The sequence below is a fragment of the Lycorma delicatula genome, chromosome 1, assembly GCF_047948215.1.
Source record: "Lycorma delicatula isolate Av1 chromosome 1, ASM4794821v1, whole genome shotgun sequence".
Classification (NCBI taxonomy): Eukaryota; Metazoa; Arthropoda; class Insecta; order Hemiptera; family Fulgoridae; genus Lycorma; species Lycorma delicatula.
Genome location: NC_134455.1, coordinates 348,780,933 through 348,799,773, shown reverse-complemented (window position 1 = coordinate 348,799,773; position 18,841 = coordinate 348,780,933). Strand labels below are relative to the sequence as shown.

The window sequence follows — 18,841 nt, the reverse complement described above, 5'->3', positions numbered from 1 at the left end:
TGCACATGCACGCATGTGCACACACAAAATAGCAATCAATATACTGCTGCAATTGGAATTTCCACTTACCAGGACTTTATTTGAGCCTACAGTCTCCTTTATATACTTAATGCATTCTACTTCTCTAGTTTGTAAAGTAAAATTGGGAGTTAATCCCCCAACATCGAAAAGAAATGATTTTAAGATTGCTTTTCCATTTGTCGTCAAATCCACCTGTAACAGCAAACCAGATTTTATAGATACTTAGATCTAGTAAAAAAGATTTTTTTTCTCCATGTACAAAAACATAAATGAATTTATGTACCAAAGTAAAAAGCCTTGAAGGATGAATAAGAAAATCAGCACTAATAAATCCATAACCTAAAAATCAAGTACAATCAATTTTTTATTGTTTTTAACAATTTGGACAAGTACTGTATTTTGACAATTTGACAAGGTTCACTGTATTTTATAAATTATAAATATAAACGTATTCTGATCATTTATTAATATTAGGTTGAGAGCTTCATTTGATATATTTATAAAGATACAAAATTTGCTTTTGTTGTCTAGAATAAACTCAAGAACTAAGTACTGATAAAAAAAAATTCCTTCACTACTTTAAAGCATGCCTCCTTAAGGCAAATAATGTTAAAAGTTATATAGTAATTACATAACTATACATAAGCACCCTAATTTCTTCTCCTTCGATATCCCTTCATTTTCAGAGTAATCTCCTTTCAAGTTTGTACACTTGGGCCAACAACATTTATGCTCATCAAATGCAATAGTTTTTCTTTATTTCCTCATTTAGGCAATCCAGCAGAGGTACATAAAATTGTCCAGTTATCATTTCATTCTTCTCCAGAATATCAATAAAGATTATGTCATAAATATTCCAGAAGACAGTACATCACCTTTCCTGCTGACACTTTTCGCCTTCTTTGGAAATAATCTCCCAACTACAGTCTGCTGTTTTGACTGTTCCTTGGTCTCAGATCAGTAGTGATGTACCCAACAAAGTTTCATCAACTGTTGTGAAACGACACAAAAATTCCTCTTGATTATGTAAAAACGGTCCCAAACCTGCTTAGAAATTTTTACTAATTCACACTTTTGATCAATTGTGAGCAAATATGGCACTAACTGTGCAAACAGTTTTTGTACATGTAAATATTCATATAAAATATGAGCCATCTTTTTATTTGAGATTATCTATCATCACCTTAGTAATCTCAACCGCTTTCAGTCTTCTATCCTCAATCACCACATTACGGAATTTTTTCCAATATTCTCAGCAACTGTTATCTCAATAAGCCACCTGGAACATTCAATGTTTCTTTATGTTCATATGACGGTTCCAAAAATAATCACACAACTTCTAAACTGTCCTAATTGATTGGAACCGATTCACCATAATATTTATCCAGCTTGGTTTTAGTTTCCAGTGTAATTTGTACCTTTCAAAAAGTAATATTTCATCACTATACGAAATTCTCTTTCATTCAAAAAAAATTAACAACACACATCACTTAATCGACAGTCAAAACGATTGCCGACAAACTATGAATGTATCTGACAAAAAGTTGACATAAACTAACAATGATCTTAATGACATACTATGAACATCATCTCTTGAATTTATACTACTCATGACTCTGTGCTAGAGTCCAAACAACTCTAGTACAGATAAAAACCCTGATTGTGAAAAAACTATTTCACAACTCCACCACACCTCAGGATCTTACTCTATAGTTTCACAAGTATATAGTCACTGGGTTTGAAAGAATTTTAAATTCTTATAACCTCTCTCAGACCGCCCTTGATTTACTCCCAAAAAAAATTAGAAATGTTATATTCAAACCTTTCTTTTTTGAAATGTCCAATCTGCAAAAAAAAAATAAAAACTACCTATTCATCAGAAAATATTAAGGATCCTTTCCTGCCGCAGACCTCTACCTAATTCTTAAATTAACAACTGAAGTATTACATGTTCCAACATTTCAAAAAAATTATATCGAGATACTATCTTGCCCCATCCTCAAAGAACTCATATTCCTAGTTCCCTTTAATCAATAAAATACCCAAAATATTGTCAAATTTTTTTTTATGATTATAAGAACTATTTTTTATCTTACCCTAAGAAAAAAATAAAAAATAAAACTGCCCAACAGTTTTATGGTCCCTTGTCCATCATCAGCCTCTATCCCGTAGCTCCTAAATCTAAAACATGAATTAAAATAGCATTCCAACTTTTATTTTTTATAATGTTTCACCTTAAAAAAATTATATCTGAGTAGAGGTTAAGCATTCTTGCCTCCCCCAACCTGCTTAGCTCATATTCCCTAGTCCTTAATTTTAACAAAAATTTTAAATATTACAATATCAAATCTACTTTTACTTATTTTTTTTAAAAATACAATGCCGGCCAAAGTTATGGTTTTTCTTACTCACCATCACCAACCTCTAATTCTAGTCTAAATGAACATAAAATGAATATTCCATTAATCTACTCTTATTTTTCAAAATATGTTTTACCTTCAGGAAAAATGGTATCCAAGCAGTTCTGCTCTCTTGCCATCCTAGGGTTTCAAGCCTTTTACTCCCCCAAAATAAAAAAATTGAATTTAGCAATACCTCAACTGTTCTTTATAATAATGTGTTTTATCCTAAAACAGAATAAAAATTACAAACGAAGAGGTCCAGGCCTTCTTTTCACTGAAGTGTTCATGCCGCTAAATCCCTCTTAACTAACAACTGAAAATGGTGATTTTTAAATTATTCAATTAACAAACACCAATAGGAGGAGAAGAAAGTTCAGACCTTCTTGCACGCTGAATTGTTCATGTAGTCCTTGATTAACAAAATTTAATGTTATATTAATTATAGTTGGTCTTACATAACAAAATTTTCTAAGTAATAATAACAGCCTGGATTGAAGTTTTTCACTTCATACTATTTTTTTAATAGTCTGATATCAATTTTTGATGATACAGAACCACCCTATATTTAAAATGAAGTTTATCCAAACTGATGCGCTTGGTGAAAAGTTCTGCGCGACCAAACAAATAAAAAAAGTATACTTTTTTTATGAGAACTGAGAACCTCCTTCTGTTTTAAGTATGTAAACATCAAACATCCAAAAAATTAAATAACCCAATTTTCAACTCTCAAAACATGGTGCTTAAAAAAAAAAGTTATATTAACAACCTCTGAATGATCTGAAATAGATTATCCCAGAATTAATAAATTAAAAGTAAATATTATTTTAACTTGGTTATTTAAAAAATTATAACACAAACTTTTCAATTATAAAAAATTACTGAAAAATTTACTGCTGATATAAGAATGCATAAAAATAACCCCTGATGGACTAACATGAACATCATAGCTAACTTGGTAGAGTTGACATATAAGGTAAAATAAGATCGAACCTAGACAACATACTGTACCATACCATACCCTGTAAACATACAAACTATATTAACAGCAAATATTTGTAGGTAAGGTCGTTTATATTATAATATTTCAAGTCAAAGATTGAATATTATACCTAGCAGACGTATACAATAACTTGAATGATTAATTAATGAAATATTAAAAACATTTTTATGCTGCTTACCTCAGGATGAAACTGAAGACCATAAAGCCTCAAATTATCGTTTGCTATACCAGCAATAAAATTACTCGACTGTGCTACGACTCTGAACGTTTCAGCAACTTTCTCGATACAATCACCATGCGTTAATAAAACTGTCTGACATTTTTCTAGGCCCCTAAAATTAAATAAAGAATGGTTTATCGTTAAATTATTGAATCATGAAGTACGACTCCAAATTTTTAATAAAAAATATGTAAGAAAATCCCACTTAAATCATGAAGCAAGATAGATTACAACTGGTTACAATCCACTGATGGCTGAGTAACGCTTAAAGCAATTTAATATAAAAATTCTTATAACTGCATGCTAGTACCAACAATTAGGTTGGATAGGCCAATCACCGGATAGTAACAAAAGCTTAATGTAAAATTATCTGACTGACAAGCGGTTTAATTTTAAAAATAATTGTCAGAAATAGGCAATCAGATTTTCCTAAAATATACTTATACTTAGTCTATTCAATTTTAAATTTGTTACTTGACTGCGTTTACAAAATTAAATTTTTTTTTAAAGTGGTTTTCAGGTAAACAAAAAAAAAACAAGGTCCATTTTTCAGAGATATGATTATGAAAGACCTCCTCCTTATTTGGATGGTTAAAATTAGTAAAATCTATAACCAGCTTATTTAAATTTTGAAGCACTTCTTATCAAACTATTTTAAATTAATTCACTGAATCTCAAATAATAGTATTACTACTAACATTAACACTAACCAATGTTTATACCTAAAATAAAAGATTAAACAATAATTTGTTTACCCTTTTCTATTCCTTAAGCTTATTATGAAGATGTGATAATTCTGCAACTATAACTTGAAGATGTTACAAACATACTGTGTTAGCTTTGCCAACAGTTAAACAAATTAAATGTTTAAGCTATTTTAATGAGCAGATTTCTTATTACAATAGTTTTATTTATTATTATTACATTGCACAAGTGGTGGGGACAGGCGCTCAATGATACAATAGTTTCTTTAATATTTTTACTAGTCGTCCAGTTTCCTGAACTAAATTGCATCCCAATTGGCATGTAAGAAAATAATATCAGTTGTGCCTTGGCCTCTATCATAAAAAATGAGTTCAGCCCAGACATTATACAAGGAGTTTTGTTAAGGGCAATCACAACTTGGCAATAACATCAGCAAACAGGACTTCTCCAATCCAAATTATGAATCTACAATGATGAGATAATTTTATGTATATATAACAAATTATTATATACGAGATTTGATAAAAAAATATGCAAAATTTTATTTTTATCAAAAATTATTTATTTATTCATCAACAGTGATATTGTCACCTTCAAAGTACTCCCTTTCAGATACAATATATTTGTACCAGCGCTTTTTGCCACCGAACTGGTAGCAAGAACTCGTGATACACTAAGTCATTGAAATCAAAGAACACTATGATCAAGAACTTCACATTCAATCAATCCTGACAAGCTTTTTTTGGTCATTCTTCAGGAATGATTGGGGCTTAGTTTCAAAGTCATACCCAAACATCCATGTTTTATCACCAGTTATGATCGTTTGAGCAGTTCTGGATCATTTTTTCACTTCATTCAGTAACTTCTGAGCAATGTTCATTTGGTCGAAATTCAACAATTTTGGAACAAATTTTGTTGCCACCTAAAACTTCCAAAAAATTTCTTGGTATGAGCCAAATGATATGTCAAAATAATCAACAACCTCTCTGACAGTGAGCAGGCGATTGTCCATAATCATTTTCTTCACTTTTTTGCTGTGGAACATTCACAGCACTTGTCATATTCAACATCTTCATGGCCCTCTTGGAAATGTATGTAACCACTTGTTTTATCCACAGAAAAACTGCTGACAGCAACACTCAACATTTCCAATACAGTACTGCACTTTATTCCATTCTTAAAGCAAAATTTACTGCAAATGCTTTGTTCCATTTTCCCAAAAGTTAAAAATAGCTGACCAAATTAAAACACATATAATCTTTTTGACAGCCAGCAATAAGTATCCAATATGGCTACCAATGTAAACATACATTAGGGGTAAGTATCAACACTACAAAAAAAATTGTGATGATTGAACTTACACAGCCCAAGAAATAAAAATATTCTGCATACTTTTTTTTATCAAACTCGTATTTAAATTTTTTATATAAGTATTTTTTAAAGGCAAGTTCTATTTTTTTCTACCTAAAAGTTTTAAAAGATCAGACCTAAACAAAAGATAAATTAATTTATTAATATTTTTCTATTCAAATCGAAATTGTTAAAAATTTTTATTTAATATATATATATATATATAGATGTAATTTTAAATTATCAAAATTAATTTTATTATTTTTTTAATCAAAAATACAAACAATTATATTTAATTTTTTTTATTTTAGCACCTAATCTTCTAAAAGAATCAGAAATCTCAGAGATGAACCCAATGTCCTTTCAAAATTAATTATGTTTTTTAAATTATAAATAAATTTTTTTAGAATTGTTTATGAAAAGTATTCATTTTTTTTTTACTGGAACTAAAGGACTGTTCCAATATGAAAAGGAAGACTACACTGTAGATTATACTTCATAACTTAATACTTCATAACATCACCTGGATATAAACTGTTTTTGAAATAAGTTTTTCTACTAAAAAAAAGATTATTTCAAAATAACAAAAAAATCACGGTTTTAGAAAAGTCTATAAAAAAAAATTTTGTAACAAAAGAGAAATAAGAATTGCAATTATAATTAGATTCAATTACATAATAATGAGGTCAGGTCTCCACATTCCCTATGGTGGAAAAATAATCAGCTTTTCTATTTTACTATCCAAAATTGCTGACTAATTATTATGCTAGCTGTTCAAATTTTCTACATTGATTTGATTATATCTATTCTTCACAGAATTTGCATCACCGATTCATTTATTAGATGAGTCTGGTAACTCAAGCCAATAAACACTTGTAAAAAAAATAATTATATATAGTATATTAAACTGAACTATGATCATACCAGCCTTTGGGGTTTTAAGGAATCATTACTATCTGAGAAAGCAATGGTGATTGGTGCCTCAGGTTCTTAACATTTACTATACCATGAAGAAGATTAGCATAATGTAAAGCAAAAAACGCCCTTATATAATTAAACAATACATGCACTATGTGAACCGATTAAAAAAAAAAACAAATCATTAAAAATATTAAACGAATACTTACTTAAATAATATACATTTAGAATCTACATCAATATCAAACTGTCCATCTTCTCTACCATCTTTTCTAATAACCTGACCACCAAATTCCTTGTTCATCATTTGCATACCATAACAAATACCTACAAACAAATGGTAAAAAGAAAAAATTGCACTTTACACATTTCATAAATTAGAATCACTAATTAATAAACTAGACTTGTACAAATAAATTAATAATTTATGCAGACAAGAAAGGTAAAAACTCTCCAAAAAAAGGGGAAATAATCAAACAGAAAAACAACAGACACTTAAAATAAAACCCAATATCACAACTATGCTGCTTTAACAATGCTTAACATGTTCTGGCTATGCTGTGACTGCAGTTAGGATCTAGGATACTTCTGTTACTATTAGCCATGGTACACGTAGTAACTAGCAAGTTAGGAATAAGCTATTATTACAATTATAACTCTGAACCACATATAGTGAAAATCATTTTAATGCTTTTTTTATTTTTTTAGGAACTTTTCCTAAAAGACTTTTTTCTTTAAGAATAACAATTGAACTTTTTTAATAAAATAAATTCTAATATAAAATTCAGTTAACATCTGTAAAAAACATAGCACAATATTTACAAGCATGGTTAAGATAAATTCCTGACACAAGTTTGATTGACATTAATCAAATAGTATTGCTTTGTGAGCAGAAACTGCAGGCTTGTTAGAATAAGTTTATATACATACAGAACTGACAAAAAAATAAGTAAAATAGATAAAACAAAATTAAATACCACTTTAGTTAAATACTGTGTTGTGCCCATTAAATAAACAGACATAACTTAATTATATAATGCATATTACTATTCTTATGATTGTGACAATACCACTTTCACTTATACACTTATGTAGACTGGTTTTCCATTCATCAAAGGTGTAGTGCAGATCAGTTTCTGTAAGCTGTTTTAACACATCTGCAGTTTTCTACTTTACAGCATCAACTCAACACACTTCTTTAAGCACAGATTTCAGTTTAGGGAAAAGAAAAGTTGTGTGGTGCCAAATTTACTGATTGTAGTGTATGTTCCAAAGTAGTAATGTGTTTGTAACCCAAAAACTGCTTCACAGAAAGTGTTATGAAAGCAGGCACCACATTGTCCTGATGAGGAATAAAATGATTTTTCTATAGTTCTGGTTGCTCTTTTCCGACTCTTTCTGTCAGCTTTGATTCAATGTTGTACCTTTTGGAGCACATTCTTCCAAAATTATGCCCCTGACATCAAAAAACCCAATAAGCATGGTTTTGAATTTATATTTGATTTGATAAACTTGTTTTTTTTACTTCTCAAACTATCTGGCAAAATTTCTCTACATTTTCTCCATTTCTTGAAATGGAAGGTTGTCTATCGCATTTTTCATTTTTTGTGTTCTGATATCCTTCAATGAATCTTTTATGGCGACCAAACATATGCACACGAGACACACTGGCTTCCCCATAAGCCTCAGTAAGCATCTGAAAACATTCTATTAATGTTTTGTTCAATTTTATTAAAAATTTTGAATCAACAAATTGCTCAACTCTTTAACTTAATTCGAACTGTTCGATATATTATACAGCTTAGCAGTTGTGTTATAAAACAGAATCACAACACTAAACAATGACTGACAATCAACTAAATGAGAGTGATGATTAGAGTTTATTATGGACGTTCAGACACATTCATGGTCTCTGCCAAAAGCTTAAAAATCAGTTTTTACTGGTCCCTCTAAGAAATAGAAAAACAGTCTCATTACATACAACAAACACTTGCATTTTGATATTCATTGTATATCTATAGAGATCAAAAAAAATTTTATTAACTGAAGCAAGTTGGGAGGGGGACAAGAATTCCCAGGCTTAATGTCCCGAGATTTTTCTCTTCCATTCAAAAGCAACGACTTCTGAAAATGAAAGGTTAGAATATAACAATATTTCAATTTTTGAGAAGTTTAGAGAAGACAGGGTTCCAAACCTCTTTCCCACAGAAAAAAATGTATTTAATTTTTTGGAACCAAAACTTTTTTTTTACTATAATTTTCATATAAATATTTTAAAATGTTTTTATCTTTCAAAACAATTTCCAGTGAAAAGTTGTTTTACATTGAAAATTCACAGTTAGAATAAGAAATGAGCAACATCTTGTAGAATATATTCCATAGCACACCACAATTTTTTTAAAAGTTGAATGCAATTTCAGAACCCATAATTTTATATAACACAATTTTGTATTTTAGCAAACACTGATAATGAAACAAACTATTTATTATCCTTTATTATGTTGTTATAATAAAACATCAATACATTAGCATTTCAATTAAAATCATGCAAAAAATGCAAATTAATTTACCAGAACAAGAAATCAAGAATTAACTCTATGAAATTTCATCTCTTAGACATTGTGAAGATAATAACATATTAGACAGATCCATCTTGCTTATAAAAAAATTGATTTCATTAAAAAAAAATATATATATATATCAGAGACCAAAGGCTGGTAAAAGCTACTGGGAAGGAACTGATACAAAAAAGGTTCTATTTCTGTTGAATGGGATCTATCCCATTACCAACTATGTAATAGAAGCCTCTAGGCTTCTACTTACATAGTTGGTCAGTTGTGCCAGAAATCTGTAAGTCCTTTTAGATTATAAGTTGTTTGGCCTGTGATCAATGCATGAAAATGTGTTGTCATTATGAGCAGGATGGAAAAGGATAAAAAGAAGGTTGTCAGTACCTAAGAGTGTCTGGTCTTCCCCAGCTGAGTGTCAGAGTAAGTGTCAGCTTGACGGCTGCACCTTCAAGCTTCGGATATTCAGAACTAAATTAGGACTCAAAAAACTCCACACAAAAATCTTGGGATGGGACAAAATTTAAATGGATTTATTTAAATCCATGTACTGCCATGTTTGATAATAAAAGAAAAAGAGATGTTTTAAGAATTAGCTAAATTTAGAATTAATCTAGCTGCTTTATTGAAAACAAAAGTAAAAAAAAAATTGTAGTACTGTTTTACAAATGAACCATTCCCGACAAAAGTTGTTTTTATTAATATTCGATATGCTTCTGGAAGAAATTAAAAACAGGAATATGAATATAAATTATAAATATTTATAATATAAATTATTCATATTTATTTTTATATGAATATTTTAATGCTCATACTGATTTTAAATTAGACTATTCACATGTTTGATGACACAAGTTGTCCAATTTATTGATGAAATAAATGTCAATGGGAGATCAATCAATGTTGAGGAGTTTTTTTTTAAGTTTTTAAATAGTTTCTTCAGATACAAGGATATAAGTTAAAATTAATACACTTAGATCCAATATCTAAAAAAGATTAAGAACTGTTATGAACAATGTAATATAATTTTCATATGAAGATCTTTGACATCTATGTAATGAGGGGCAAACTTGTAGATCTTGGTTCATTTTCTTTTAAGGATGAACATTATTCCTAACTCACGGTTTTAAACTACAAATCAGGGAAGTTAAATTCAAAAATTGATCTACCCAGATTCAATTTAAGTATTTTTAAGATTGATTGCAGTCGTTTTGTAAAAAATGAGGATTAATTACATAGTAGGATCACTAGACAAGACCAGTATTGAGAAAATGTATCCAGAGTTAAGGAATGCATTACTTGATGTTATGAGAAAAGCAGCTGGCCTAATAAAAAACTAGAAAAGTATGGCAACATAAGGACTAAGTACTGGTGAAATGAGTAATTAGTATCATTGGTAAAGAAAAAGAAGTTGTTCTAAGAAAGATGGTTGTGCATCACTGGAGGTGAGGCACAAAACAGAACTGCTTGTATATGTTAAAAGTAAGAAATTAGAAATGTGTTTATAATCGTTAAAAAAGTAAAAAGATTATTAAATGTTATACTAGGAGACTCCAAATCAAGAGAGATTACATCGTATAAGGAAGGATAAAAAAAAGACTTAGCTATCAGATCAGATTGGTATTAAACAGTGGAACAAATATTAGAGAATGCTGTTAAAATTAACAGAAAATTGGACAAGTTCAGAAATATTGGTTATGATTTAGAAGAAGAGGACAGCTGAAAGTCTGAAGAAATCACAATGAAAGAAGTTTTTTATGCTTTGGGGGAAAAATTAAGAAGAATAAATCTTCATGTCCTTCAGGCATATCAACTGAACTACTGAAATATGCATTGTTTGTTTTTAAAACATGTGATGACGTTTAACAGATGAGTAGTATCAAAGAATTTCTGAAGAGTGGGAGTAGCACTGATCAATTCCATATATAAGGTAAGTAAGGTAAACTACAAGAATTATTATTTCAGTTTGACAGCATAGTATCAAAGTTGTATCAATAAGCAATAGAGGAACAATTACATGCCAGAAATATTCAAATGGATAATTTTGAGCAGGCCGTTCTTGAATTGGTAACCTGTTCTTTATAAAGCAACTAGAATTCTTTATACAAAAGAAAACTGTACTAGTTATTTGTGAACACAGCTAAAGTGTATGGCAGCATCCCAGTAAAATATTACTGGGAAGTGCATTAAGGTGAGCTAAGATCAATGCAATTATAATAAATTGCATAAAATATTTTTATAATGACAAAAATTAGTAAAAGAATCTGATGTTTTTACAGTTAATAAAAAAATAGTTGGATCAGAAATGTTGCATCTCTCCCTCCAATAGTTTTTAATATTCGAGTCAATTTTTAAAAGGATTGAATGAGAAAACAAAGGTTTTTGGGCTTGAAACCAGATGACTTGGTATACACTGTGTGCTCTTTGCTGATGACAAAGTTTTGGTATCAAGACCTGAAGGTATGTCATACAAGACAACAGTATCAGTTAATAAATATAAAAGGTGGGGACATTGCTACTAGTACGGAAAACTCAAAGTTCATGTTGATGGGAATGTTGAAAGAAAAACGTCTTGCTGCAGCTCAAACATTTTTGAGATGTAATGAAAATGAAGGTAATGACTTACACATTGTAACCGAAGATGAAACATGGATATCTTATTCAAATGTTGAGAAAATCGCAATCAATGCAATGGTGGCATACATCATCTCTGAAGCCCAAAATGTTTAAATGAGAAAGTTCAATGAAAAAGCCTGTGAAAAGTTCAATAAAAGCTTATGGTTTTTTGGGACACCGAAGCGATGCTGCTGATTAAACTTCTTGAACGTATAAGAGTGTTACTTACGTTAATGCCAATACATAATGTGAAATGCTTACAACTTAAATTCAAAACAAAAGGCTTGGGAAGCTAACCGATGGGATTTTGTTTATCCACAACAACACACGACCTCACATGTTAAACAAAACCACTAAACAATTGTGATGATTTTGTTGGGAAATCTTCAGACATCAGTCTTACAGTCCAGAGCTTACATCAAGTGATTATTACCTTTTTCTCCGTTTAAAATGGCTTGCATGACACAAGTTTGAAAATTATGAGGAATTGTAAAACTGAGCAATTATCTGGTTTAAATCACAGGTGCAGAATTCTTCAGTAACAGAATAATGAAGCTGGTAAGCCGATATCAAAAATGTACTGCAGTGAATGACAAATATGTACAATATGTATATATATATATATATATATATGTTTATTTTGTTTCAATAAAGTTTTTTTCTATTTCACTTATTTCAATGTTTATATTAAAATGGCCCTTACTTAAAAAACATGTCCCTTATAGTCATTTTTCAAAACTTATTTGCTTTACTCAATTGCCACAAAAAAGCAACTTAACGCATATCACCTGAAACTTCACAGCACCCCATCTAAAGAATCATACTTGATAAATATCATTTGTCATTTGGTCATACTTGACCATCTCTGGATCAGACTGAGAACTTTTTAATGCCCCTACTAAAAAGATTTCCAATATTATACGATGAATGAACGTTATTATTCATTACAATAATTAATCTTACATTATCTTATCATCCATTATGCTCTAAGTACATCAATTATTATTACTCATCCAACTGCTGAATATGAAACAACCAATTCTCAATCAAAGTAGTAATTATTTTGTTACAAAGCTCCAAATAACTTTTCAAATTTCTTTATAGAAAATAATAGCATGGTTTTTTACTTCTGTAAAAAAAAATATATTAGAAGATATATAATAGCTGGCTTCTCATGGTAAGTTCAGAACAATCTTACATTTGAGAAATTATACATTTACAATCATCATGATGTAATTACATTTCAAATAATATTCTTACAGGGTATTAGTGATAAAATCAAATAATGATAAAAGCAGCAAATCATCGAATGCTGCTCATTACATCCTCAAAAAATTATTACTGTACATTTTTTGGTCTAAAATATGAAAGTTAAATATTTAGAGATAATTGGAATTTGCTGTAGGCTACTTAGACTTTTTGTTATTTTACACATTTTGCGTATTTCTAAAAATATGATTACAAAGCATCACGTTTTACTTTAACTGCAAAACTTTAGAACAGCATACGGTTCTCCTGTTTCACACTGACGCAAAAAAAAAAAAATAATCAGTCACAATTCAATTTATAAGGCAAAAGTATTAAATTCACAAAATGGTGAGCAGAATATATCACATAAGTTGATGGAAAATATTATTATTATGAACAGCATATTAATTTAATTTTCTTACCTAAAACTGGGACACCTATCCTAAACATGTCAGCATCGTATCTTGGTGCATCTTCAGCATAAACTGAATTTGGTCCACCGGAAATTATAATGGCCCTGAAAAATAAGAGCAATTAAATATATTTAAAGGTAAAAATAGAAATTGCAGAGCAATTGTTCGATAATTTTTATTAACACAACTTTCTCTAAATCCAACATAAAAGATACACTCTAATTATTATTGAACACCTAAAAACTTAAAAATCAATGAAACACACAACTTGAAAAAATTAAAATTACACCACTTTAAAAATAAACAAATAAACTTTAAGGCTATAAAGTCCCTCTTTTCTGCCAAAAGGAAGTTTCTGCTATTCAATACTATTTTAAACCAAACAATATTTAAAAGAGGAAACTAATTATGATAAGCTACATGCCATGGTACAGAACATTTTTTTTATTATTACATTAAACTTCTGTAATGCAATTTCCATTAAACCTTCAGTTATCTCAGCAAATTTCACCAGTCAGAAAACATATTCCCTTCTTGACCCTTTTAAATATGTGTACGAGAAAAAAAATTACATATCTCATGAATGTTAAAGTGGAGCTGTTAAAATTACGATGTTATTTTACAGTAAACATTTGAGAACAATCAATTGGTAATGAGTCGATGCACTATTATGAGGCAAATTCCATGAATCATCTTTCCATAAATCTGGTCATTTATTCCACGGATAATTTCACACAAATGATATTAAATCTAGTCATTAAGTGTATAAACTGCAATACTGCAGATTAAAAGTTCATGAATACAATACCTTTAGTACGGTCAATTATTAAAACATTATTGACAAATAAGTAACTTACAAACAAGTAACAAGTAATCTGTAATCAAACAAGTAATCTGGGATCATAATGCGTAAAGGGAGACCTGCATAGGATCTGCATGCAAAACAGGCAGTTACATTCAAATTAAAATTTGTAAACATTTCTGCATCAATGATGTTATCACTAATGTAATTTATTGCAATAAAAGAACTTTAATCAATCTCATTCTTTCCATCAATTACAATATTTTAATTGATTAAAGAATTATTTCACATATCAGAATTTTCTGTGTGGATTCTGAAAGCAAATGAACCAAAAAAATAAAACAAAGCCATTCTTTTATACATTTCATCAATATATTTTTTACACAGTTTGTATCTTTAGACTTATCCATATAGCATGAAACACTTTTACTGCTAGTTGAAGGGTCAAAAAGGAAAGTTTTCATCTTTTACCTTTTAAAAAGACAAGAGTTAACACCTCCTAAACACCCACTTCAATCCAACTAGTAACAGGTCTGTAAAAAAAGGTTTTTACAAACTCTCAATTTGTAAACTACAATACATTGAAATTATAAAACTCACGCTTATGCAGAGAGAAATAATAGTAGTCACCAACACCATCATTAGAATGAAGTAACTTTATCCCAACCTATAAAATATAGACAAATGTAACTACTAATACTGTACATAATGGTGGATTATACTGCTTTCAACTTTGGTGGGATATTTAATCATCATCTCTTTGCAATTTTCTAACCATCCTCAGACAAGCAGTTAGTTCACCCTCAAACTGACCACCCAGATACAAAATAAATCTTTATATAACAAAAAACTGGCTGAGATTTTTTAATTTTGTTTGTTTGTTTTTTGATTTTTTTACCAAAAGGTAAGTAAAGATTAAAGCATTACACTAAAGTATGCTTATAAGCATTAATGAAACAGCAGTGTCTATAATAAAAGTAGAGGTAACCATAGCTCCACAACTTAAACAAAAAATATGTAGCAAATATGGACAAACTGTGGTAGACGGCATCTCTGATAACATAATATAAAAAACATTTTTTAAATCTTTAAAATCTTATCGAACTTGGACATGTTTTTATGGTATTGGTTCATTATGGGGAGTGTTACATTGGAAAACTAGAGTTCCGTTTTAAAGACATGGCTGTAGATCTTTGATTTGTCACTCAATAGCTATGATGTATTAATCTTGGATCATTATTGCCTTTACTTCCTCCAAAATTTATAGTCACTCGTTTCATGTCTAAAAAATTTATGAATACCATTTTCACTGAACCATACAATGATATAGACCTCTTCAAAAACTTTCCTGGCAGTAAACAAACGATTCAGATTTGATTTTTTTTTCTTAACTTCTTCCCCTTTTTAATCTGTCACAAATGCACTCGGTCTTTCAAATTTATTCCAATCTTCAACCAATTAATGGCAATCATGAAAGTGTTTGTAATATTTAATACCTATCATTCCTGCATCATCAGCCTCATCAAAAAAATGCTCCATTTTCATAATACAACAGCATTTAATCTCACTTTTTATATAAAATTTAATCGACTCACTATTACAAAGTATTAAAAATCTAAACTGCACATTCAACATGATTGAATACTGAACAGATATAAGGATAAGTTAAAACATCTAAAAGATAATGGTTCATCTGGACATATCTGGACATTACTAAGAATAGGAAATTAAAAAATTTTCACCTTTTTGCTCAACCTTTTTTATTATATGTAGATAATAGTAAACGGGACTCCATAATTATTATTTTTAATTTACTTTTTTTTAAAATCTAAAATAAATACTTAAATAGTCCAGTATTAATTTTCTAGTTTCAAACTGAGACATTTAAATGAGGGAAAGAAACTGCATGCACCTTTATTCTTGCAACACGATAGATATGACATGATAATATCATACCTACCATTATTAAATAAAAAGTTGTGAAATTTTTCAAATCTCATCAAGAAACTTCCTGGAGCTGCAAAAATTCAGATGAAATCGAGACCGAGAACTAAATGAAAAATTAGAATTTGTTTGACGAAAAATAACGCACTATTGAAATGTCAACAACTAATTATAGAGAAATAACATGAGAAGTTGTGTGATGGTGTTAAAAGGTGCAAGTGGTGGGAAATATCACGTCAGCACAAGAAGAGAATAAAGACTTCAATGAACTGTAAATGAGTGACAAGCAAAAATAAGTCTTATCTATTAAAATGATAATTATAGAGCAATAATGGTTGCCTGGTTTTATTCTGATAACTGAAATGAGTTTCCTTTGAGAGACCTGAAGAGATGGTTTGAAAAACTTGACCTTTTAAGTCCTTTTAACTGTCTTTTGGGACATCCCAATCCTTGTAGGGGAAGAAACCTGCCTAGTGATGATTCCACAATTCCGGTTGCCACACCCCCACCATTCCTAGCCATGATGGGCTTTAAGGGGGGAGTTATCTTTTGCCCTCTTAACTTTTTATCTCACAGTAATAAGCCAGGCTCCGTTGGGATGCCACTGATGTAATACCTCTGTAGACATTTGCATCAGTGAGTTAATGACTCAGCCTTCGCCTTCACTGTAGGCTTCTTTCAGACAATCTTAACTGTTCTACTTCATTGCCCTCTGAACTAGCTAACCGAGTTTGATGAAGCACGAACCCTGCACCCTGCAGTTCTTTCTTTTTTGTTTTTTTTTTCCTGTTTAGCCTCCGGTAACTACCGTTTAGATAATACTTCAGAGGATGAATGAGGATGATATGGATGAGTGTGAATGAAGTGTAGTCTTGTACATTCTCAGTTCGACCATACCTAAGATGTGTGGTTAATTGAAACCCAACCACCAAAGAACACCGGTATCCACGATCTAGTATTCAAGTCCGTGTAAAAATAGCTGGCTTTACTAGGACTTGAACGCTGGAACTCTCGACTTCCAAACCAGCTGATTTGGGAAGACACGTTCACCACTAGACCAACCCGGTGGGTTCCGCACCTAGTTCTACACTTTATAGAGCCAGTTGTGCGTAAAAGTCTCATAATATTTGAGGCAATTGAATAAATAACATACCACCAAAAATGTTATTTGCAACAATGAAATTTATTCCTAGTTCCCTTAGTAAATTCAACTACTCCCACTCAACTCCATCTCAGAGTCCCGCATGGCATTTACTTTCATTTACTACCGTCGTCAGGATGGCGCTACACCTCACAGCTGCATGGGAATCCACCCATGCAGCCGCCATCCCACCGACAGCGATGCTTGCTCATTCAATAACTGCCCTCGTCAAAATGACACTACACCTCACTGTCTTTTAGGACCAGGAAAATGTATTCCTTGTCAATTTTCTCCATGAACACCAAAATGTGAATGTTGCATACTACTCCTGTTCTTGAGCAAAGTGAAAGCCAGCTACTAGAATAAAAGGCACCATAAGCCAATCAGAGAAGTGATTCATTCACCTTCATGACAATGTCAGGCCTCACACAACCATTAACACCCAGAATGACTGGTCAAAATTTACTGAAAAACCTTACATTTTCCACACAATCCAGATTTATTATCCTCATGATTTCTTTCTGTTTGGGTCATAGAAAGACACTGGGAGGATCAATTAAAGAACTACAATAAAGTAGAAGAGTTCATGTGAATTAGCTCATGACACATCCTCAAGTTTTTTACGAAGGGCAAGCTCCACACACATTGAAAAAAAAAGGGTAGAACTTTAGGGAGACTATGTAGAAAAGCAATAAATATATTTTGTTTTTTATTCTGTATTATTAAATGTTAAAAACAAAAGTCCAGTTTATATTAGATCTGTCCTCGTACATTTTTGGTTTCCCCTGAAAAATTGAATCCAATGACACCATTTCACAATAAAATGGATGCAACAGTCTGATTAATCTGTTATTTTAAAGTCTTTCTTATGTCACAAATAATGCACTTGATATACAAGAAGCACTGGAAAACAGTTGCATCAAAAGTAACGTTGCTCACTGTACAGACAATCCCTAGGGTGATGAGAGTGAAGATGTCACTAATAGGATTGAGCTTTTCAGCAGAATTGGCATGCTAATATGCGACTGTACATTTGGCAAGACGAAGAAGGCAACAAAAAACCATTCAAATGAAAATATATGATGTATGGCAGAAAAGTAATGATACTGGCAATACTGGAAGTAATCTGTCAATGTTATAAGTGAAATTGTGTTTTTTTAGTGCGTTATGAAAATGGAACAGTAAAATTTGGAACAACAGTGTGCATCAAATTTTGTGTAAATTCACAAGTTTAACTTATGAAAAGTTGCAACAAGCCTTTGTGAAACATTCATTATCAATAGCACAAGTTTTTCAGCACCACAAAGTATTTTTGGAAGGCCAGAAAACAGTGGAAGATGAACCTTCCTCAGTAAGGGGTTCAACTCAAAAACTAAGGAAAATGTGGAAAGAGTGAGGGCTCTTATGAGGTGAGACCACCAACTAATATTTGAAACTAATGAATAGCATGTTAAATTTAAATCCTCAGATCTTGACTCAAGACTTAGGCGTGAG

The 18,841-nt window shown here is 30.6% G+C and overlaps 1 protein-coding gene across 8 annotated transcripts in view; it reads right to left on the bottom strand.

Annotated features, from left to right (window-relative positions):
• bur (GMP synthase burgundy) overlaps positions 1 to 18,841 on the bottom strand; it is a 99,934-nt gene that overhangs the window by 39,430 nt on the left and 41,663 nt on the right. For all 8 annotated transcript variants that reach the window (XM_075382459.1, XM_075382458.1, XM_075382454.1 and 5 more), the window contains 4 exons: positions 13,470 to 13,564; positions 6,826 to 6,943; positions 3,602 to 3,755; positions 70 to 213 (listed from right to left, as the gene is read on the bottom strand). In XM_075382459.1, the coding sequence (XP_075238574.1) occupies positions 70 to 213; positions 3,602 to 3,755; positions 6,826 to 6,943; positions 13,470 to 13,564 (511 nt within the window). The remainder of the gene's footprint in view (positions 1 to 69; positions 214 to 3,601; positions 3,756 to 6,825; positions 6,944 to 13,469; positions 13,565 to 18,841) is intronic.